The sequence below is a fragment of the Mus musculus genome, chromosome 9 (assembly GCF_000001635.26).
Source record: "Mus musculus strain C57BL/6J chromosome 9, GRCm38.p6 C57BL/6J".
NCBI lineage: Eukaryota > Metazoa > Chordata > Mammalia > Rodentia > Muridae > Mus > Mus musculus.
The window spans coordinates 121,427,044-121,451,206 of NC_000075.6; the positions used below are offsets into that span (position 1 = coordinate 121,427,044).

Sequence of the window (24,163 nt, forward strand, 5' to 3'; positions counted from 1 at the left end):
CCTGTGCACCCCAAGGGTGCAGGATGACCGCATCCCTTAGAGTCACGGGTGGTGCAGAAGGCTGAGAGTGTGCCCTGTGGATCTGCTGTCTGAGGCAGGATGCATTTAATGCCTTTGTTAGCATATGGACCATAATGTTTCTGAATTCTAGAGATTTGTAGCTGCTTTCTCTCAGGACACATTTTGGGGTGGATTTGATAGCATGGCCTGGGTCCCTGTGGAGAGAGGACATAGCCGAGCTCTGTGGTAGAAAGCCAAACGTGAGAAGCAGAGTCTGGTTTACTCGCCTTGTAGTTGAAAGGCAGGCTTGTTCCTTTCTACCACCTCATCTTTTGAAAGAGGGAACCTAAAACCCAGCAGTTAGGGAGCCCGCCTGGGGCCTGGGTTCCCGACCCCACCTTCTGTGAAAACCTCTCCAAGGTCAAGGATTCTTTTCTCTGTTGTGCAGGTTCAAAACGTTGCTCTGCCCTTTATGGTGCCCTGTCCTGTTTGAGTTCAGGAGTCAGACTGGTGAGGTTCAGCTCCTACAGTGTAGCTTCAGTCTCTTTGACCTACAACGCTTGTTATGTGGGGAAACTATCCTGTGCTGTGGGAGCTCACAGTGAAGCAGCCCCTGGAAGCCGGGCTGCTCGTCCCACTTCAGACCTAAGTGTGTTTGTGTCCTCCAAGGCCCTTTGACTGAGGATGAGTTGAGCCCCAGCTCTGACAGGAAGGGAAGAGGAAAACTAAATAGCCCAAGAGCTAATGCATTGTGTTGTTGCCGACAGCTAGGAGGTAAGCTGTTTCCAATAGACGCTGCTCTCCTTAGGCCCATGATATAAAAATGCCTACAAGTGGGAAGGGAGAGGCCAAAGCTCGGCCCCGGGAAGACCGTCCATGGGAGAAGCTCTGTCAGGAGCTCCAGCTGTACCTCAGCTTCCCCCCGTGTTTTCTGCTGGTTGTGGTAAGGGTCCAGTTTGATGATGTCATCTCTGCTGCTTGTGCGTTCACTTCAGCTTGGTGTATACTTCATAAACTCACCCCTGCGGTGCCCTGACCTCTGCAGTACTGTCCGTGTCAGGTCGCAGCTTCCATGTTGAAGTGCCCTGAAGGTTTGCTGGGAAGAGTCGATGGGAAAGCGTCAGAAGCTTCCCAGACACAGAGGTTACCTGCTGCCCTGCTTAGTCTGTCTGACCTTGAGTTCTGCAGCCCCCCCCACCCCGGCTGGGCCTGATCTTCTGACTTGTGAAAGGGTGTGAGAAACCACTCTGAAGTGCTCTGAGGGTTGCATGGGCTGTGTGGTCAGTAACTGACCTCAGTGAGCATGCTCGATAGAAGCAGCCTGGATCAATTGCTGCATGATGTTCAGATGAGGTCAGCATCTTCCTGTGCCCCATAAGATGCATCTCTGTCATCTGTTAACTAAGAGAAGGCTTCTGCTGTTACTAATTTATCTTAAAGGTCAGCCAGAGAGATCCTGTGACCTTATATTAGTCAACTGTCTATTTCCTGTAAAATATTTTAAATAATTTCCCTCGCTAGTGTAGTGTTGCTATAGTTATTTTTTAGAATCATTTCCCCTTATTTTTAAAATTTTTTATTAGATATTTTCTTTATTTGCATTTCAAATGTTATCGCCTTTCCTAGTTTCCACTCCGAAAATTCCCTATCCCCCCACCCCCCCTTGCTCACCAACCCACCCACTCCCAATTCCTGGCCTTGACATTCCCCTATACTGGGGCATAGAACCTTCACAGGACCACGGGCCTCTCCTCCTATTGATGACCAACTAGGCCATCCTCTGCTACATATGCAGCTAGAGTCATGAGTCCCACCATGTGTTTTCTTTGGTTGGTGGTTTAGTCCCAGGGAGCTCTGGGGGTATTGGTTAGTTCATATTGTTGTTCCTCCTACGAGGCTACAAACCCCTGCAGCTCTTTGGGTCCTTTCTCTAGCTTCTTCATTGGGGACCCTGTGATCCATCTAATGGATGGCTGTGAGCATCCACTTCTGTATTTGTCAGGCATTGGCAGGGCCTCTCAGGAGACAGCGATATCAGGCTCCTGTCAGCAAGCTCTTGTTGGCATCCACCATAGTGTCTGGTTTTAGTGGTTGTTTATGGGATGGATCCCCAGGTGGGGCAGCCTCTGGATGGTCATTCCTTCAGACTCTGCTCTTTTAGAATCTTTTTTTTTTTTAATTTTTCGAGACAGGGTTTCTCTGTATAGCCCTGGCTGTCCTAGAACTCACTTTGTAGACCAGGCTGGCCTCAAACTCAGAAATCCATCTGCCTCTGCCTCCCGAGTGCTGGGATCAAAGGCGTGTGCCACCACGCCTAGCTTAGAATCATTTTTAAAGCACAAGCAAAATTAAAATCTGTGATCCTATCCAAATGTTCATATTTTTGTGGTTGCTTTGCTTTTTATTTTCTGTATACTATTAGTGTACGTGTGTATATGTATGTATGTGTGTATATGTGTGTGTATACACACACACACATACACACACGCACATATCTCTCCTTAAATTGTGATAGTATATATAGTTAAAAGCATACATACTGAAATATTTCACATAAGCCTTGCTTAGAGCAAGCAGTGTTTTTTTACCTGGATGTTTGGGCTCAGGCAATAGACTGCGTCTTGTGGAATGTCCTTCCACCCCGGAGCCTCTAGTGAGGTTGTCAGTCTTGAGAACATGAAGGGGGCATGCCCAGCCTCTTTACAGTCTGTGCCTGGTGACAGTGTGGGCTTGAGAAGAGACTGGAAGGACTGCCAGCTCTGCCGTCAACATGTGTGTATGCAAATGAGCATCATGCCATGGGGGACACACAGATGACGATCAATGAACCAGAGAAGGCTGAGGCAGCATTCAGTTCTGACATGCACATGCGACATTTCTATAGAATAAAGCCATTTGGGACTCGGGTCTGACATGCGATATTTCTATAGATTAAAGCCATTTTAGGATTTGGGTTAGGGCACAGAAGGATCCATCTCCCATTTTATTAAGACCGCACATCACTGTCTGTCTGTGGTTACAGGAACACGGCAGAGATCCCGGCTTGGTTTTTGAGTTTTGGTTTCTCTTGCCTCTGCCTCCCTCCTGCTGGGATTGCAGGTGTGCACAACTGTGTGTGGTTCATGTGGTACTGGGGAAGGAACCAGGGCTTCATGCATGCTGGGTCAGCTCCATCAACTGATGTGTCCTATCCTAGAATTTTTAAATTGTGTGACCTCTGATGAGTGCAGGGCTGGAGTAAGAGCCTGGAGCCTTTCCTCCGCGTGGAACCTCACAGCTGCTCAGGAGAAAAACAAGTGCTCGTAGTAGCCCAGCCGTCCTCATAGAGACAACTTGTTGACCTTGAGCCACTGAACTGTGCAGAGCATTTGAGCTAGATTCCATGGATAGCAGATTAGACTACCCCTTTATACACCTCCCTGCCATTCCCTTGCCGGCCAACGTGAAGGCAAGGAGGAAGGCTAAAGAGCCAGGTGGTGTCTGCTGCCAGAAGGCAGAGGACCCTGTGGGGGAAATGGCTGCCGTGGAAGGGGAGGAGGCAGAGGACAGGCTCTCGCTTCCAGGTTTCCTGTGCTTCAGATTGAAAGCCAGATTTCAGGCTGGGCCTGAGCTAGGAAATCATTCCAGAAGATCAGGTTTCTCTGAGCTCATCTCTAGGATCAGCTCTGCTTGCACACTAAAATATTTACAGGCTGCCGAATTCCAGTGACAGCTCTCTAGCAAGGCTCCGGGTGTGACTTGGTGAGAGACTTTGTGTCCCAGGTGCCTCTCATCGGCTGTCGTTGGATGTGGGTCATTATGAAAGCTTTCACTGTTAATAGGATTATTCTCCAGGGTTGTGTTACATAACATCGCTGTGAAGTTGTGTGCCCGAGTGTGTGTGTGTGTGCATGTAGGGGATGCTCATGGAGGTCATGTGTGCATGGGTGTGAGTGCATGTGTGTGCATGGGTGTGTATGTGTGCATGCTTATGCATATATGCATGTGTGCATATGTGTACATGGAGGCATGTGTGAGTGCCTGTTTGGGTGCATGCATGTATGTGCATGTGTATGTGTGTGTGTGCAGCAGCCATGGTGGTAATGGCTGTGCAGTAGATTTTCAAAGGACAGCACTCTAATGCTGCTGATACAGAAGTTTTAGAGTCTAGGCCAGTCAGGAAGAAGGGTGTGTGTCACTGTGAACTTGTAGGTTTTGGACTGTTGTTTAATAGTTATACAGACGGCTGCTTTCTGAAAGCTCCGACCTACCGTGCCCTTGTCTCTGTGGTCAGTGGGTAACTCACAGCCCAGCGTCACTGGGGGCAGAGCCTGGTGATGGTGAGGATGGTGTGGGTTGAATCCCTGATGTCTCGGTCTGAGGAGCCGAGTTAGATGCCCACCTGTAGCCAGCTCTCTGCTGTTAGCGATCTCACTGCCTTTTCTGTCTCTTGCAGTTCTATGTGCCGAAAGAGTTGGCCAGATGACTAAGACATACAATGACATTGATGCTGTCACGAGGCTTCTTGAGGAGGTGAGTGTCTGGGGGAGGTGAGGGCCTTTAGAGTGGGTTCGTGTGGGCACCTCGGCTGTTTCAGGAGGGACCCTCACGCTGTGCCTTGTAGTATACAATTTAGTGTTTTCATTTTGCTACTTTGTTTATTTTGAGACAGGATCTCACTGTGTAGCCCTGGCTGGCCTGGAACTTGCTATGTAGACCAGGCTGAGCTAGAACTCATAGAGATCTGCCTGCCGCTGCCTCCCAAGGGCTGGGATTAAAGATATTCACCATTACACCGAGGAGCTTTATCCCTAGGCCTTTGCAGCTGTTGGTTTTGTATACATGAATTAGATTTGTTGTTACCGTTTACAGCAAAGTCTTATGAAGGCTGCCCTCAGATTTGCTGTGTAGCTGACACCGGCCTCATATTCCTGATACTTTGACCTCTGCCTCCCAAGGGCTGGGATTACAGAAACATACTGTCATGCCCAGCTGATATATGAGATTGGAGTTATCCAGCTTGTGACATTGCAGTGTGACATTGCCATTTACACATATGTGAGCCCACATTCGTAGCCATCTTGGGATGTACACAGTCGTCAGGCCTCAGGCTGGATACACCTGTGGGGTGTATACAGTCAGCAGGGTATAGATCAGATATACCTGTGGGATGTAAACAGTTAGCAAGCTGCAGACCAGATACACCTGTTTGGTTTTGATATTCTGAATTGATGGCATTAAAAAAAAAGTGTCATTTAAGTACTTGTCGGGACACCCAGCTTCTGATCAGAGAGTCCTATCAGGAGAAGAGTATGTTCTTGCCTGTGGTTTCGGAACGTAGTTCAGGAACTTTGTTCAGCTGGCTGGTGGAGCGGAGCGCAGCATCAACATAGAAATACAAAGCAGCAGGAGTGCATGCCATGGCTGATCTGGGGAAAGCAAGTCAGATCAGGCGGATGGCATGCCCTTGAGAGACTGACATTCTCAGCTGGTCTTAGTGTCCTGTTTTCATTTGGGAATAGGGGACTGTGACGCCCCCTGAGGACACATGGGTATGCCCTGGGTACCTGAAGGCCAGGGTGGGACAGGCCCCAGGAGAAATACTGGTAATTTTTTTTTTTTTTTTATGCCTGTGACCAAACCTGACAGAAACAGCTTGTGGGGGTCGGGAAGAGGGTGCTATTTTGGGCCCACGGTTTCGGGGATTTCAGCACATTATATTAGGGGAAGGGGTGGTAGGAAGGCTTCCCCTGTGGAAGTGAGAGCAGGAGGGCGTGGTTGCTCAGTTCATGGGGTTGCAAGGAAACAGAAGGTGGCTGGAACCCAGTGTCAGATTATAACCTGCAAAAGCTGGCCCCTGCTGACCTACTGCCTGCAGCCAGGATCCGCCTCCTCAACATGATACAGCCTCCCAAAACCTCACTGCCAGATGGGGATGGGACTAAGGGGATAGGGGTGTGTGTGTGTGTGTGTGTGTGTGTGTGTGTGTGTGTGTGTGAGAGTGTGTGTGTGTGTGTGTGTGTGTGAGAGTGTGTGTGTGTGTGTGAGAGTGTGTGTGAGTGTGTGTGTGTGAGTGTGTGTGTGAGTGTGTGAGTGTGAGTGTGTGTGTGTGTGTGTGAGAGAGAGAGAGAGAGAGAGAGAGAGAGAGAGAGAGTGTGTGTGTGTGTGTATGTATGTATGTATACAGTGCCCGCCCTTCAGCAATGGCCCCACCACAAACCTGGCCTTCAGTGCACAGGCAGCTCTGGGCCTTGATTCTAGAATCTAGGATGACTCTGTGTCCAGTCACTTTCCATTAGCAGCTCCCCAGGAAGAGGGTGGGAATCTTGGGGGAGACACTGAAGGCACAGTGACTGTTGCAGGCAGCGGTGGGTGAGACTGCAGTACGGGCAGGTCCCGACAGTGTGGTGGGATTGTGGTTCCTGCAGCCCCCAACCCTCTGCCCCTCACGTCTTCCTCTCCCTTGCATTGTTTCGTCCTTCGGTGTATGTGACATTTCCACTCACCCTGGCACACATCTGTTCTATTCTGAAGGAGGAGACGAGAACCCCTCAGCTCCACGTAGGTGATACCAGGATTTGGGACTCTGTGGTGGTCCTCCTGCCTTCTGGTGACACTAGGTTGTCACCATCTTGAGGCTGGTGTGGGCCCAGCTTCAGGCTCTCTTGGCTGCATATTGGGTTTGGAATTGGACCTGCTGACCTTTCCCTGTGTGGGATTTCTCCCCCGTTTGAGGGCCCTTTTCTTAGGACCATTTCTCTAGGCCTTTGTGGGGGATTCTGGACTCCTGAGCCTCGGTGTTGAGCGTCACCCTCTCCCTGCTCTAAGTCCTTGGCCTCTGCTCTCATCCCACACTCTCCATGGTTGCCTTACCCACTTCCTGGCCTGCATCCAGAGCGGCCCACAGGTCAAGTCCGTCAGTCTGCACTGACCTGCCTCACTCTCATGCTGTAAGGGCCTGTGAGGCTGCTCTGGAACCTGGCCACGGTAGCACGGGAGCCTTTGTGTTGGTCAGTCTTGTGTCTGAACTCCTGCCGTGAGATTCCGTCCCTTCTGTGGGATATCTGTCTCTAGTTGCACTTGTAGGGGTGAAATCTGGCAAGCAGCTAACTGCTGTAGATATTAATTGGGGGTTTCTGCTCCACCCTAGATCATTTAGTTCCCAAATAAAGGACACAAAACCTTTATATTTATTATAAGCCTTCAACACTAGAGCTGGGCAGATATCAGCCCTCTGTGCTATTTTGCCTGCTTTCTTGTCAATAATCCCAAGCTATCACGTGCTGTGTTTCGCCTAAGCTGCTCTTACTCCAACAGGCTGACCCTTGTGGCCATGTGTGCACAATCCACCCACCCCGTGGTGACTTCTACTTCTGACTCCGTCCTCTCTCTGTGGTCTTTGCCTCAGAGCCGAAGCCTATTTACCTGTCTTCTGCACAGCTACAGGCTGGAGGCATCTCTATTCAACGAATAGTTTTAAATTAAGGAGCAGGGCTTGCACAACCAAAGCTGGCATATGTGAGCATTCACTCTGTCTTAAGGCAACTCGACCTTAGGATGCAGGATTTGGCATTACAATTCATAGCAACAGACCAAACCTCAACAGTTGTCCATCTGTCTTACATTAATTCTACAGCTGCTCCTGATGGTAGATATTGTCACCGTGGAGGGACCTAAGTCTGAAGGACAGACACCAGGATCCCAGTGACTTTGGCTCTGCCTCGTAACCACTCCCTGATGGGACTCAGAGCTTTGCCCATTGCATTTGACAACACTTGAGTCTCTGGCAATATGGCTTCTTGGTTGTCAAGACAATCACTTACAGGCCCTGTGCCCTTGTGGCTCTGGGCATCCACAGCCTGTAGTCCTTGGCTGTGATAGATGAGGCCTCATTGTGGGTGTTATTCCATGGGGTACCTACCACCTTGCTCTCTGCTTTAACATCCAAAGTCCCTTCCAGACCCCTCCCAAGGTCTCCATCCCTTTATACAGAGTCCCTGTATGAAGAACTCCCCGCTTTGGCCAGGCTGGTAGTGCTTGCCTGCAGTCTCAGCCCCTGGAAGGACAAAGGAGGAGGGCAAAGAGTTGAAGGTCATCCCCAGCTAGCTAGGGAGTTTGAGGGTTGCTTGAACTTCATGAGATTTGTCTCAAAATTTTTGTTTTAAAGAATTCTCTTTTCCTTGGTTAATTTTCTGACTAAACATGGCCATATGAAATCCTAGCTTTAAAAAGGAAAATCACATCTCCTTAGAGCAGTTTCTCCCCTTCCCCCTTCTTAGTTACTGCTTTCTTGTTTTATTTTTGATAGGCAATCATGCCTGCACCTCCCTGTTTTATAAATAGCTGCTGTCCCCTTTGTCCTTGATCCTGATAAGATATCACAGGGAAGTCCCTGCCTTTCTCTGGAACTGGATAGCTCATAGTCTGACTGCTACAGCCACCTTACACCATTCTTGCTTGGGTTCTGTGCCTCTGTTCAGGAATGCTGGTGTACATACCAACTGCATACTGTGTGCTGCAGGATTTTCTCAGGTCACTCAAGCACAGCTGCAAGCCGTGTGTGTGTGTGTGTGTGTGTGTGTGTGTGTGTGTGTGTGTGTGATCTTTAGGCTTGCCTGCCTTGACTGTATTGAAATGTACCTAAGAGTTCACTGCTTCTGCCCCAGTTAGAGCATGCCTTCTGCTGGCCCATAGTTACACTTTTTATCCTAAAATTGGTGAATGGGATGAGTCACTGCTGAGCGTGGGTGTAGGCTAAGCATCTCCACGGAGAGTGCCAGCCAGCCCAGTGTGTGTTGGTGACAAGGGCCAACATCAGGTTGTAGGCTTTCAAGCCACCTTGATTCATTTCTCAGAGAGTAAAGAAATGGTTTTGACTGGCTTGTTCCAGGGCCTGAGTTAGTTATTTATAGTCTGTGGTGACCAATAAGGTTAAAGCCAAACTAATTTCCTGACTGTTTTCTTGATTTTAGAACTAAATGTTCAATTTATGTTGACTGGCAACAAGAAATGGGAGGTGACTCCTCCCCGTCCCCCGTCCCCCCACTCACACACAGAGACAGATACACACTCACACATGGCAGACATGTGCACATATATACACTCACACATGCACACATGTGTGCAGGCATGTACACACATACATGCAGACACACTCAAACATGCAGGCAACATATAGACACACATACTCATACATGCAGGCATACAGACAGACACAGAGAGAGACACGTAGGCACACCCACACATACATCTTGCCCTATATCTGTGATTCTCAAAAGAAACTAAGAATCTTGTTGCCTTGATAAACCTGGACAGAGCCAGGTGTGGCAGTACAGGGACTAAGGCAGGAGGACCAAGGATTCAAGCTGAGCCTTGGCTGAACTCCTAGACCCTCTCTCAGACAACACTATCAGACACCCAAAAGCCAGAAACAAGCTAGACAAGATAGACTGGAGGCAGTACAGGATTCGGGTTTTCCTGTTTCTCATAAGCAGTTTTTCATCCCTTCCTGCTTTTCATCCTGCAGACATGCCCTGGGTAATTACTATAAAGATTAGATTTCCAGCGTAGGCTTGTGATAGCTGCTCCCAGCTGGGTGGGCAGAGAGCAAGAGGCCAGAGGCCCTGTAGCTGTGAGGTGTGGTCAGGGGCAAAGGGCTTTCTGACCTTGTGTGTTTGTTCCTGTTCTGTTCTCTGTCCTTGTCCCTCTGAGGTGCCAGCCCTCCCTGCCCCTTGGGAAGCCTTGCCCTTCATGTCCTCCAGCTGCAGCTTGCTTTGTAGTGCACCTTGCCTCACTGGCTGTAGTGCTCCTTGCCTCTCTGACTATGGTGTTCCTTGCAGCACTGCCTGAGGTGCTCTTTGCCTCACTGACTGTAGTGCTTTTTACCTGGTAGTGCTCCCTGCCTTGTAGTGCTCCTTGCCTTATAGTGCTCCTGGCCTCAGTGCCTGAGGTGCTCCTTGCCTTACTGTCTGAGGTGCTCTTTGCCTCACTGACTGTAGTGCTCCTGGTGCTCCTGGCCTTGTAGTGCTCCTTGCTCTGTAGTGCTCCTTGCCTCAGTGCCCGAGGTGCTCCTTGCATTGAGAACTCACATCTGTGCTTGTTGGAAATTAGCACCTTTGATGGGGTGAAACCATCAAGGAACGTGGTCAGGAAGTGAGCAGAGAATGTTAAGCTTCTGCCGAGCACCCCGCCTGACTGGGTGCTTGTCCTGGCAGGGGATTTAACAGGCCTGAGGGAGGCCGAGGGAGGCTGAGGGAGGCTGAGGGAGGCCAGGCTTCTGCAGAGAAGTGAACATTGCTGCTAGAGCATTTTTAGCCACAGGTGAGAGGACTGGAACCATTTTGACTTAATGCTAATCTTGAGTTTGCCTCTGGGTACTCACATCCCAGGCAGCCTTGCCACACCATTCTTCCTGTCCCTCCCCTCAAGTGAGACACGGCCAGAGTCTGAGGATGACAAAGGGCCACAGGTGTCTCCCCATGGCCCTTGAGGATAAAGTCAGGGTTGAACATCTCTGATTGCTGGGACTGCCAGTGTGTCCCGTGGCTGCCAGCGTATCCCGTGGCTACGTGAAGCTCCCTTTCCATGCGTGCTGAGCTTTTGTGTGATAAGGGATGGTGGGAAAGCATGTAAGGTCCGACTATGTAGTGGGTGTCTATGGCTCACTTCTGTAGACACACAGCCAAAGCCTGAGCACAGAATAACGCCCGTGCTTTGTGGGAGGCATTGTGATATTTTCATTTTTGAGCTGTCATTTTTCACCTAAAACAGTGTCAGGAGTGGATTTTAATGGTGTGTGAAGTGTACTTAGGCGTACATCAGAAGTCACCGACAAGCAGGTGGCACTAAGCCCCTCTCTCCTCGGTGACTGGTGTGTGCTGGTCTCAAAACCCGGAGTTAGAAAGTTACAAATAATCCAAAGTAGAAAGTTACAAATAATCCGAGTTAGAAAATTACAGATAACCCAGCCTGTCTGTGAGGAGCAGTTTTGATTTTTCTCTAATTTTTAAAAAGGCTTATTTTTATGTGTATGAAGGTTTTGCCCGTGTGCACATCTGTGCACCGTGTGCCCGGTGCCCACAGAGACCAGAAGAGGGCATCAAATCCTCTGGGAAATTACAGAAGGTCATGAGCTGCCGTGGGGGTGCCGGGACCAGAACCTGGACCCTCTAGAAGAGCAATCAGTGCTCTTACATAGCAGTCTGCTACATGACGGAGCCCATGGTCAGAACAGGCAGCCATCTGAAGCCCCGGACTGTTCATTACACAAGGCTGAGTGTCCCAAACCAATGAGGTGGGGAGTTTGTGAAGGAGCAAGTCCCGGGCTGTGGGGGGAGAGGATGGGGGTTTCTCATAACCCGAGGCCTTTAGAACGACTGTTTCTCACAGATCAGCACTCCAGCCATGCTTGCCTTCTCCACGTTGGCATCCCTTTCTGTACAATGCTGCGTGAAAAGCTCACCTGCTTTCCTGTGCCTCTTCATCTTTTTATGATCTCATTTCTGTCATGCAAGTTACCAACTGTGATTAGTGATTTCTCACCTCTGTGGCTTGAACAAGACTATAGTGCTGCTGGTTCTGGGGAAAAGGAACACTCAGGCTATGAGGGTAGTTAGTACCCAGTGTGGAATCGGAGCCTTCAACTGTCTCTGCTCCAGCCGGCCCATCCAGCTTCTTCGTAGAGTAAGTGAAGAGGGCAGTTGGCGTAGACTCTGAAGTGGTGAGGTCTCCTAGAATGTCCTCTACCTTACCAGCCTATCTAATGCAAGTAGGTGGAGCTTACTGGGATGGATTTGGAGTTGGCACCTGTCCCCTACCTGGGACATCTTTCTTCCCACTGAGGCAGCCGTGCCTTTGTGTGGCCCACTCTGTCTGCCTGTTGTCATGGCTGAATTGTCAGAACAGCCTGTTCCTACACGTACAAAGCCTCTAAAGTATGAGCAGCTGATACAGGTTCTCTGCCCTTACAGAATTATTCTTGTAAATAAATAAAATAATAAGAAGAAACTGAAAAAAGCAAAACAAATAGAGTCCTATCTAATTTATTTTAAACATTGTTTCTTCCTTGGTTACAATGCGGAACTCAGCATGTTCTAGTTCAGTCCTCCTGATATGAGCTAAAGATGCCTGTCTTCCTACGCAAGCTCTTTGCTTTATTCAGGAGCATAGTCACTCACCTGCCCATCCATCCATTTATCCATCCGCCCACCCATTCACCTACCCATCCACCCACCCATTCATCCATCCATCCACCTGCTCATTCATCTACCCATTCATCTATCCATCCACCCACCCATTCACCCACCCATTCATCCATCCACCCATCTATCCATTTATTCATCTGTCATCTACTTATTCACCTACACATTTGTTGGGCATTGGGCTATACACAGATGGCCTGGTCTCCAGCTGAGATGTTGAACCCTGGGACCGGTGCTGATAATTCATCTACATGGGATAGAAGGAGTTCTCTCATGTTTCTTGGAACCCTGGCTCCTGTCAAAGTTACCTCTCCCCTCAGCCCCCACAGGAGAAGTGTGTGGCTAGCAGTCATGTAGGCAATGTCCCAAGCTTCTGACCTTCAGGCTAAACTCCTCCCCAGTTACCTAGCAACAGAAAAGGTAGCAGCATACTTTAAAAGGGTCTGTTTGGCCTCTCCTCACTCTCTTGCTCCTCTCTCTTTTTGTCTTTTCTCTCCTCTCTCCTCTCCCACTCTCTCCCTCTTATTCTCTAGCCTTTCTCTCTCTCTCTCTCTCTCTCTCTCTCTCTCTCTCTCTCTCTCTCTCTCTCCTTTTCCTCCTTCTCTCCTCTTGGCCATGGCCAGTCTCTCTCTCTTTACCTTTTCTCTTTCCCCTGCCTTTCTGTAATCAAGCTCTAAGCCCATAGACTGTCTCTGTTTAGCTGCACTTACTTTTCTTACTTTTGCCTGTGTGGGAACCTCTCTTCCCTCAGTCCTCTCTCCCATAACCCTGGGGCTACAGGGTGTGGCCCCGGGCCCCCAGGTCGGGGGCTACCCCTTGTCCATCCCCCGTCGAGTGGGTCAGAGGCTTGGATGCCCACTTGGGGCTGAGTGGAAAGCATCTGTTCGTCTGTCCAGAGCATAGGAGGAACTCTGGCCAGACATGGGCTATCCTCCCTCCCCCCCCTTCCCCTGGACCCCTTTTAGTTCCCACACACATTCATCTATCCACCCATTCATCCATCCATCTATTCATCCATCCATCCATCTACCTACCCACCCATTCACCTACTCACTCATCCATCCATCCATTTATAGATTCATCTATTGTCTACCAATTCACCTACCTATTCATCCATCCAGTCATCCATCCATCCATCCATCCATCCATCCATCCATCCGAGTCAATGGTGTTTCCATGTGCTGGCTCTCAAGTAGGGAGAAATATTACCAACGATTTAACAAATAAAGCATTTTTGCCTCCATGTGCCTGGTTTTCATCAACTTTTCCTGCGTGGCTCCTGCACATGTGTGGCCAAGGTTATTGCTCTTTAACAGGCATCTAGTACCTGGATGGCGAACTGTTAATACTCTTACTGTTTCTGGGCATGCCCATCTGACACTGAACCCTGTTGGCTCCTCCAGGATGCACAGGGTTAAGTCTGCATTCTCCCTCTTGCCTTTCATAGAAAGAGCGGGATTTGGAGCTGGCTGCGAGGATCGGTCAGTCATTGTTGAAGAAGAACAAGACCCTAACTGAGAGGAATGAACTGCTGGAAGAGCAGGTGGAGCACATCCGGGAGGAGGTGAGGACTGCTGGCCTGGAAGTAGTCAGGGAGATGGGTGGGAGTACGGGCAGGTGTGGCAAGACTTGTACTCAAGAGAACCCAGACTTGACATGTAGACCTTCTCTGCTGGGTCCTTAGAACTAGCAGGTGCAGGAGCAGCTGCCCTTCTTACACTGTGTTAAGTACAGGAGCGGTGCAACATTGTGGCCTGCAGTCTTCATTGTATAAGCTCGGTGCAACGTTGTGGCCTGCAGTCTTCATTGTATAAACTCGGTGCAACATTGTGGCCCGCAGTCTTCATTGTATAAACTCGGTGCAACATTGTGGCCTGCAGTCTTCATTGTATAAACTCTTCATTTCATGGTGCTCAGGCTGTCAGGGGAGAGGACAGCTGTGGACTATTTCACCATCACCAAGGGGAGCCTAGAGTCAGGAGGAAGGATGCTGACTCCCTGGAAGTGATGTTTAAACTGCATGGAGACATAACAGTCAGCTGGGGTTGCCAGAACAGGGATTTGGAGGTCAGAGCCCAGCTGTCCATGGAGGCTTCTCTCCTCTCGTGCTGTTCTCCCAGCAGTAAGTTTTAACTCTGAGGACTCTTCCTTCCCACCTTTTCTTCCTTTCTGTCCATCATTAACTTCCTTAGTGGGAAAGGATGCCCTCACCAAAGACCCTAAGATGTAGCCAGTCTTACTCCCTTTTCTCATTAAAGCTATTTCAGATCTGGGCTTAATGTTTTCAATCCACTTGTAAGAAAGTGTGTCGCCCCCAGCTTGCTCTCAACAATGGTAAGCTGGAATGCTGTAGTGTTGCGGGGAGAAATAATGTTCTTGCTGTCCCTGGTTCAGGGAAATGGCCTCAGTTAGGTAAGGAAGCAGGTCGGCTTTCTGAGTAGAGGGAGACATCACCTAGGTGTCAGCGAGTGGTCGTCTACTGGCCTCCTTCAGTGGCCATCTGGTGTGAGACTTTTTGGGTGTGTACAGAGAGCATTCTACTCCATGGGAGTGGAGATGGCCTGCTTCTCAGGGGAAGCTTTGAACTGGAAAGCTATGATGTCATGCTTCCCTTTGGGGAATCATCAAGTGGCCCCTCTAGGTAGGGAGAACCTTTATGCAGCATATAAAACAAGTGGACTCGCCAAGGATGGCCAAGTCCACGCCCTGCGTGGTGTGGGAAAGTTGGAACAAACCCCTAGCCACATCAGAAAACAGACTTCAGTTCTCCCTCACAGCCCTGGTCCCTCACTTACCAGCACTGAGTGCTGGAAAGGCAGGTGAGAAGTTTTATGGTAGCTACTGCCTTGTCTGAAAGCCCACACCAGCCACATGGCAGAGCCACCTCATCAGTCAGCAGCGTGGCTTTCCTCAAGTCTTGTCTTTCTTCCCATACCCTGAGTTTCTGCCCAGTAACCTCTAAATGCAGCAGAGGGTCTGACCAGCTTGTTGAGGGACACTGAGGTGTGCTGGTCACATGGAGGGCTGTGTGGTTTTCTAAGAGGGGTGGAGTCTGGCAGCCCACCCAGAGGCAGCACAGCCATAGATCTGCTCTGAGATGGCACTGGGTGGGTTCTGACAAAGTGAGTGGCCTCTCATTTTATTTAGTATCATGGCCCACTGTTCTGGCCACTTGCCCAGCTGGTCACCTGGCTGCTTCCAGAGCCAACAAGCATCAACCCCCTGATCATTCCAGAGCCTTCTGCTTGCTCCCCTCTCTGCTCTTCTGACCAAATGTGAGGACATAGACCGTTTCCAACCCAGAACTGATGGACTGGGCTTTTCTTAAACATTGTCAAACTCAAGGCTTTGAGACTCTGAGTAGCAAACCAGCCTTCACTTGGGATGCCACCCCTCTCTGGCGTTCGAGCACAGAAAGACGTTGCCACCTTCCAGCAAGCATCGATCTGCCCCCTTGCTGTCCGCACAGGTGTCTCAGCTCCGACATGAGCTGTCCATGAAAGACGAGCTGCTTCAATTCTACACCAGTGCCGCTGAGGAGAGCGAGCCTGAGTCCGTCTGCTCAACCCCGTAAGTCTCCAGCACAGGTGCCCAGAGCTGAGGGCAGGCGGGCTGATGTGCAATGGGTGCCCTTGGAGGCCCCTAGGCAGGGCCACTAGCGTCTTGGGGATAGTCTTTCCCAGAACGGCCATCTGAAGGCCTCAAATGACACCACCTCACTGCTTCAAGTGAGCTGCTGAGTGGAGGGCAGTTTCTCTCTTACAAGGTGTCAATCCTGGCTTGTCAGAGTGGCCCTTTGCCCTGGCACATCCGTGGGAATGGGGTGTGCTCAATGGTGGATGAAAACATAGATCCCGGAGCCTCAGGTCCTTGGGACAGAAGTCTGGATGCTTCTGTGAAAGCCAGGAGACCCTTGCTCTTGGGAGCTTAGTGGCCTGCTGTAGGGACACAGCTGTGTTGTGACCTCACCCCATGTTGATTTCCTCATTGTAGCATGGAGCTCTTAAGAACATGTAGGTCACAGGGTCATGAGCACTGAGTTCACATATGAGGCAGATATAGAACACTTAATTTTTAATTTATTTATTTGTGTACATTGCGGTGGGTGGGTGGGTGGGGCCACGGCCGTGACATGGCTTACATGTGGAGGTCGGGGACAGCTTTCGGGAGTTAAGTGTTCTCCTTTTACCTTGTTGGTCCTGGGCTGGTTGTCAGGTGTGGCAGCAAGAGTTTTCCCTTCTGAGCCGCTTCAGCAGCCCACAAAAGCCTTCCTTGTGAATAGATGCGCATCTCGAAATTGCATTGGTTAAATGACCCTGGCCCTCTGGCCCCCTGTTGTGAGCTAAGGTGGCTCAGGTGACAAGGGCCTCGCCTCTCTGATTTTGAGCTTGCTTCTCTCCTAGGCTGAAGAGGAACGAGTCCTCCTCCTCCGTCCAGAATTACTTCCACCTGGACTCTCTTCAGAAGAAGCTCAAGGACCTCGAAGAGGAGAACGTTGTACTTCGATCCGAGGTGACAAGTGTACCCCGCTCTCGCCCCTTGGGTGGGGGTGTCCCTCTGGCAGCGACAGCTTCAGTGACAGTGCCATCTGCTTAGCGCCCATCTGAAGACATCCTGATTGAGCTTGCACTCTCCAGTCAGGGTGCTCGGCTGCAGGCTCCGCCTTGTGTGGGCGTGGCTTCCGGGGCGGGGCGGCTGTCGCAGTGGGTGGAGACTGAGTCGGGTACAGGCACGCGAGCCGAGCGCTGGCCCGAAGGCTAGGGTGATTGTTAAGGAGTAGAGATGCACCAAGAGGACGACGTACCAGGTCTCAGTACCAGGTCTCAGAGACAGGTCTGCCATGGTGAACTTGGAAAGGCTGGGCCGAGGCAGCCTGGGAACCTGGAAGGCACTGTACTAGGCGCCTTCCCGACGTTGTTAACGATTGTTACATTACTGTTATTAGCATCACTGCTGTTAGTCTTCACAGCGGGGCCTACAGCTGCTTACTTTGAGTCTCATTTGCAGTGAGACTCAGGTGCCAGGCTGTTGGGTGTTTGAAGATGTCAGAGTTAATAAATGACAAAGGCCGGATCCGCAGCCTCTGGCTCTAAACCCAAGCTTTTTCCCCCCTCACCCACCACCACTCTCTAAAACCTCTGATTCGAGTAGATTTAGTGTTTTTTTTTTTTTTTTGTCTTTATTAGCATTGAGCTTGTCTGTAGGCAAAGGGATGGCCCTTGTCTATCAGATTTGGGCTGTGAGCCTACCTTAGCTGGCTCTAGACTTCCAGAGACACCCCAGGAGGGCAGACCATCTGTCACTTTGAATTTGCCACACACTGGAAAGAGCCTCCTGTCAAGGCACAAGGAACTCTTTCCCACGGCCTATCTTTGCAGACCCCACACTAGTCAGCGATTTAGGGTGACTGACAATGTCACCCAGGCTTGGTCTTACAGACCCATGGCTGAAGAAGGGCAAGCCCATGCTTCCTAGCTGCAGTCTCCTGGCATCTGGCGCAGGTGACTGCCTCAGTCCCAGGCACCCAGCCCCTCCATCCCAAGATAGAACACAAGGGCTCTGATCCAGGTGTGGTTTCTTGGTGGCCCCATGTGTGCCCTCAGAATTTTCATCTCTGCCTGTGGTCAGGGCCTACCACACTCTTGGAGCCAGCTGTCTCATTCTTCTCTCTTCTTTTCAGCCAGAGCAAGCTGTCTAAAGTCCTACAAATAGCTATGTGTGCCTTCTCTCTTTTCCAGTTTTGTTTTGGGAGCAGGTCTCACTATATAGCTCTGGCTGTCCTGGAACTCACTCTGTAGACCAGGCTAGTTTTGAACTCTCAGAGATATGCTTTCCTTCACCTCCTAAGTGCTGGGATTAAAGGTGTGCACCATCACTTCCAGACTATTTGGTTTGTGGGGCTTTTGTTTGTTTGGGTCAGGGTCTCTGTATCCCAGGCTGGCTTATAGCTTACTGTGTAGCCCAGGCTGGCCCCAAATTCATGGCCAGACCAGTTTTTCTGCCTTAGTCTTCCAAGAGGTAGGGTTACAGGGATAAGCCCCCAGGCCCACCATTTTGGAAAGACTCTTGAGACCATGTCATAACGCTGTCTTTAACATGTTGAGTTTGTTCTTAGTAGACTGGGTCAGACAGAGTTAATGGCACTTCAGAACCTGTGTCTGGTATGGCAACAGTTCTATTCCTGTGTGGCTGTTCACAGAGTAGCTGCTGTGGTCAGGGCAGTGTCTTAGGCATGATAAAGGCCACAGAAGTGTTATATCTATGAGAGCTGGATGCACACAGGCAAGTAGCAAACAGACTAACATGCCATGGCCTTTCAGTGGTAGAACTTGTGCTCCCATCTCTGTGTGGCACCCCCTGGTGGTGCCTAGCCTTCAGGTCTCTGCTTTAGGGCCTCGCCCATGGCCTAGGCAGGGAATGCAGGTGAGGTATGTCTCTGCGTGGTGTGTGATGGTGCAGGGACAGAGATGTTGAAAGGGATCATACCAGAGCCTGAGACTGCCCAGCTCTGTGCCCAGACCCTGGTCCACCTGATAGTCCTGACTGTGTGGACACTGTCCCCTGACTGAGCGTCATTCATCTACATCCACAGGCCTGTCAGCTGAAGACAGAGACCATCACCTATGAGGAGAAGGAGCAGCAGCTGGTGAACGACTGCGTGAAGGAGCTGAGTATGTCTGCCCCTCCTGCCCGGCTGCCCCTCCTCCTCTAAGATGCTCCCACCACCTCCCCAGCAGCCAACGGCTCCGTGGCATTCTCTGAAAGCAGAAGGCCTCTGCCAGCCTGTATGGCAACCTTTGCTTGTTTGTGAGTCGAGAGCCATGCTCTCAGTGAGGTGGATATTTAATTTTAATGTCTACTCAGTATTGGAATATTGTAATCATTTGATGATGCTCAAGGTCGGTCGGCCCAGATCAATGATCTGATTTACAACAATGAAGGCCTGACTCTCAGCTTTGCTATTCAAATCAGTGACCTTCCCCATGCCCTCCGTTATGAGTTTCCAGGTAAGATAAGAGAAAGGGCGTTCAGCGAAGTGAAACACAACTCACATTCATGTCTAGTAAAATGGGCTGCAGCTCCAAATGCCACGGAAAGCCACAGGCAAAGTGCTCCATGTGCAGAGTTCCTGTTGTGATCTGTTCACAGTGGAGCACTGGGGTTCAGCCAAGTGCAGCCATCTTTGGGGTATCACTTCCAGATCTCTTCCTGGAGCCTGCCGTCCTGCCCTGAGGACAGCCTTGGTTAGTAGAGTCAGCCCTCACAGGAGAGACAGCCAATGAGAAGGCTGGGTTCCTTCTCTTTCCAGCCCCCCCCCGCAGGGACCACATCACCACTTGGAAAGATGTCCTCTTCCACTCCCTCCGTGCTCCCCATCCCCACTCCTCCCCGTAAAGACGGTGTTCCCTCTTTGGTCTGTGTGTGGCTTTCCAACTCAGCCACCTGCTTGTCATTACTTCGTCACAGGGGATGCCAACGTCCAGATTGCGAGCATCTCTGAGGAGCTGGCTAAGAAGACGGAAGATGCCGCCCGCCAGCAGGAGGAGATCACCCACCTGCTGTCGCAAATCGTGGACTTACAGAAGAAGGCAAAATCTGTAAGGCTTCTGTGTCTCTGGGTGACGAGGCAGTGGCCATGCGGGGATGGGACAGGTGGTTAGTGGGAGGCCCGTTCCCCACCTGAGCCATGCATACTTTTTCCTGGAGGAGGCTTAGTGAGCTCAGGCACTAACCCCACCGGCCCAGGTTGGCCGAGGCGTTATTTATGATGATGTTGCTCCTAAGGGTGATCTATAGTGGAGTTCATAGAGAAGTGCTGTAGATACGGAGCCTTGGGATTTATCTGACAAACCATGGAGTCTGCTGTTTGTTGTCCCTTCAGATATTGTCTGTGGGAGAGTGGTGTGTCTGACTGGTGTCCCTTGGGCTCTGACTGGGAGGAAGAGAGGAGGTGCCTCTGGAAAAGAAGGAAGGGAAAATAGACAGAAAGGGGAGGGGAGGGAGGACAGACTCCCAGAAAGCACTCAGACTCTGGAGGTGGGGGTTGGGCTATGGAGAATAATCAAGTGCCAAGTGCCCAGGGAAGACTTTACCTTCAAAATTACCTGGCGGGCTCAGCGAGATGGTTCAGTGGAGAAAGGCGCCTGCTGCCAAGTCCTGAGTTCATCCAATGCTCATAAGGTGACCTCTGACCTCCACGTGCACTGTAGGCACGCATACTCACATACATACTTATACATGCTTATACACACTCACACACATACATACACACACATACACATTCTCTCATACACATCCTTACACACACTCATACACATATACAGTCATACACACACACACACACATATACACACACATGCTCACACACACATACATACACAGACATACAAATTCTCTTATATACACACATATCCATACATACATATTCATACACACACATATATACACACATGCTCACACTTATACGCACTCACACATACCCTCACACATGAATACACACATTCACACACATACACATTCTTTCACACATGCTCATACTCATACACACTCTATATATACACACTCTCACACCCTCACATATACACATTCTTTCACACATGCTCACTCATGTACACTCACATACACACACACGTGCTCACGTGTGCACACACATTTACTCTCTCTCTCTCACACACACACACACACACACACACACACACACACGAATGAGAACATTTTTAAAAGCCTGTCTTTTTTTTTAATTATATGGAAGGCAGTGCTCTGCCATAGCGTCGGGTGCACGCTTCTCTCTAGACAGTGCTGAGCTTCTCACAGACAGGTAACAGGAGGGGACAGTCGGGCTCCTGAGTGTCTTAACAGAGGTGACTTTTCTTTACCATGTTTAGTGCGCGGTGGAAAATGAAGAGCTTGTCCAGCACCTGGGCGCTGCCAAGGACGCCCAGCGTCAACTCACAGCCGAGGTGGGTGTCCCTGCCTGAACTCTCTCGGGCCTCGGGTTCCAGTGAAGCCACTCCCCCATAGGCCCGGGTCCTTCCCCTCATACCAAACACTTCACTCTTGAATTAGCATAATACTGCTTTGCCTGGGTTCTGTGCCTGCCGTTTGGTGTAAGCGTAAGGAGGCTGGATTCAGTACCTCAGGGCCTGACATATTCTAACTCCTGATAGACACTAGATAGGTGAACAAGATGTGCCACAGACTTGTAAAGAGCCTGTTCAAAGATACAACTTGAATCTGGGCATTGTAGTACATATATCCCAGTCCACAAGTGGCTGAGGCAGGAGGATGGCTATGAGTTTAAGGACAGCCTAGGCTACATAAACCGACCCTGTATCAAACAAAAGTGAAAGATGCAGCTGGAGAAGAGGGTTTGCCTCTTAGCCTCTTTAATGTTTTGTCTGGGCGTTTTCTTTGGCTTGCCCACTGTGAGCGTGTGAGCAGCTTTCCGAGTCTGTGAAAAGCCAGCCTTGTGGATCCAACCCGCTTTGCCGTGGGCCCACAGGGCCACAGGTTCTGCCTCTCAGGCGGGAGGGCTGGTGGGTGTGTTGGCTCCTGGGTGCTCACTGGTGCTGTCTGAGACCCTCTGCCTCTCCCCACAGCTCCGAGAGCTGGAGGATAAGTACGCGGAGTGCATGGAGATGCTTCATGAGGCTCAGGAGGAGTTGAAGAACCTGCGGAACAAGACGATGCCCACGTCCCGGCGCTACCACTCTCTGGGCCTGTTCCCCATGGTGAGTGGGTTCTCCTGTGCGCCTCTCCCCAGACCATCCTCAGACTTTAGCGCCCAGGGCTTCGTGTCCCCTTCTGATCCCTGGTCCTACATCTTTCCTGCGAGCTGCTTGCTTCTTTAAAGTTTGCACTGGACCTGCCAGCTGGGGGCTCCTGATTCCTTGAGATGGACTAGCTCTTTATAGGCTGCTCTCCCTGCAGCTGTTAGGAGATTTTTACAAAGAACTTGATTTAGTTAGATGTTAGTCTGGGCAGCTATTACCCATGCCTTAAAGAGCCTGAACTTCTCCTGGTTCCTTGTGTGTTTATTAACCCTTTTGTTGGTGTCAGGGATTTGAACCAACTTTTTTAGGAATAGCATTCCCCCATGATCTTATTTTGTTAGTCCTGGTGTGGCTTGTTTGATATCAAGGCTCTGAAGGGCTTTGGTGACGGACAAAGGGGTTTCCAGTTTAGTCTCCAGTCATTTCCCTGTGATATCTACTTAGAAGGAAGTGAGCGTGCTCATTGTATGTTCTACCAGACCATAGCTTCCTAAGCTGGGGAAGCCACACATTGGCTGTGTCCTACAGCACTGTGGGTGTTAGCACAAGACAGTGTAGAGCTGTAGCCAGCCAAGCAGCAACTGCACGTGGATGACAGGCAGCCCGAGAACAAGCCCCCAAGAGCTCCTGTGGGTCCAGGCGTTGTTCCATTCGTCTGCAGAATAACAGATTCTCTGCAAGGCGAGAAAAGGGTCAATTTTTTAAATTTTAAAAATGTTTATTTACTATTTTTGTGTTTGTATGTGTGATTAGAGTTGGTTCATGCATGGAGGTCAGAGGGCAACTTTGTGGAGTCAGTTCTTTGGGTCCCAGGGATCTGATCTTCACTCTCTGAGCTGTCTCAGCAGCTGAGAAGGGATTGAGGGAGGAGTCTCTTGCAGAAATACTTTTCCTGGGAAGTCTGTTTCTAGTCACCCCAGACAGAGAAGGCAGTTTCTATCCACCCCAGACAGCCCAGTTAAACAGTTTCTCCCAAGTCCTGCTTGGTGAGCCTGTAAGTTTACTGGGTAACTTAGAGGAGAACGGCCAAGGCCTTAAAACTGTCACAAACCCAGGCTGGGGAGATGTCAGGCTCAGCACGTTAAAAACACTAGGATGTGCAAGCCTGACAGACTGAGGTTGATCTCCAGAGACCATAAGAAAAGCCAGATCTGGTGGCATACATCTGTAATCTCTGCATTCATGCTGTGACATGGGAAGTGGAGACAGGGAACCTGCCAGAAATTTACAGGCCAACTAGCCTGGAATACTGTGAGGAGTGACAGAAACCGGAAAGATCCCCATCTCAATAAGACAGGAAAGAACTAACGCCCCCAAATTGTCCTCTGACCTCAGCAGGTCCACCGTAGTGCACAAGCACTGTCATTGTGTCCCTGTGTGTATGTATGTACACACACACAATTAAAAATATATATAATTTAAAAAGAAGGAAAAAAAATCAAACCATCCTGGCTAGCACACACCCTGGAGTCTCCACTTTCATGCTTACTGAAAGCTTTTGTTTGCCCGTTTCGAGACTCTTGCAAGCTCAGGTTTTAGAGAGGATTGTTCTGAAAGTCTAAAGGCTGCAGCGTGCCCATGTGGCTGGAGCTGAGCGCCCAGATCTGCGTCTGCTCTCTGCCACTCCAGCTGCCAGGAGCAGCTTTCCTCATCAGCGTTTTCAATTCCATTGCCTTGTGGTGGGATTTTTCAATCTGCAGTCCACAGGCAGACTCGGGTGCCCCTTGAACCTTGTTGGGGAAATTTGTCCTCTGTTTTCATAAACCTTCCTCACATGGTGGGGATGGGTGGGGGTGGGGGTCAACCTCAGTACACCTGGGTAGTTAGCACTCCAGGACCAGCCTTCCCCTGACCCTAAAGCTTACACTCCCTCGTCCCCTCAGAAAAGGGCAGCAGTGTAGTCCAGAAAGTTAGTAGGAATTAAAGAGCTAACTGGTGCACTGTGTGGAAGATGGGGTGCGGTGGGGTCAGGGTGGGCAGGGAATGTCTGCAAAGAGGGAGTACAGTTTTTTACTGGAAGCAGCAGTCCTGTCACCTGAGAACACAGGCGGTTGCCATGGCTAGCTGGTGGAGCAAGGAGCTTGCAGAGAAAGTACAGCAGTGGCAACATGTCGACCACAGTCCATGCAGGCAGGGACCTTTCCCCAGCAAGCAGAACCAGAGAGCTTTCAGCAGGTGATTGTCTACCTAGGAGTCAGGTGAAAGCCTTGG

At 50.2% G+C, this 24,163-nt stretch overlaps 1 protein-coding gene across 7 annotated transcripts in view; it reads left to right on the top strand.

The window, feature by feature from the left end:
- Positions 1–24,163, top strand: part of Trak1 (trafficking protein, kinesin binding 1) — a 177,418-nt gene that overhangs the window by 129,542 nt on the left and 23,713 nt on the right. For 6 of the 7 annotated variants that reach the window (NR_152160.1, NM_001357972.1, NM_175114.3 and 3 more), the window contains 8 exons: positions 4,436–4,512; positions 13,627–13,743; positions 15,649–15,749; positions 16,583–16,691; positions 18,772–18,850; positions 19,647–19,777; positions 21,065–21,139; positions 21,779–21,910. Coding sequence is in view for 6 of the 7 variants with exons in the window: in NM_175114.3 (NP_780323.2) it covers positions 4,436–4,512; positions 13,627–13,743; positions 15,649–15,749; positions 16,583–16,691; positions 18,772–18,850; positions 19,647–19,777; positions 21,065–21,139; positions 21,779–21,910 (821 nt within the window). In the remaining variant the exon portion in view is untranslated. Of the gene's footprint in view, positions 1–4,435; positions 4,513–13,626; positions 13,744–15,648; positions 15,750–16,582; positions 18,066–18,771; positions 18,851–19,646; positions 19,778–21,064; positions 21,140–21,778; positions 21,911–24,163 lie in introns of those variants that run through there. The other variant, NM_001357973.1, reaches the window with a different exon arrangement.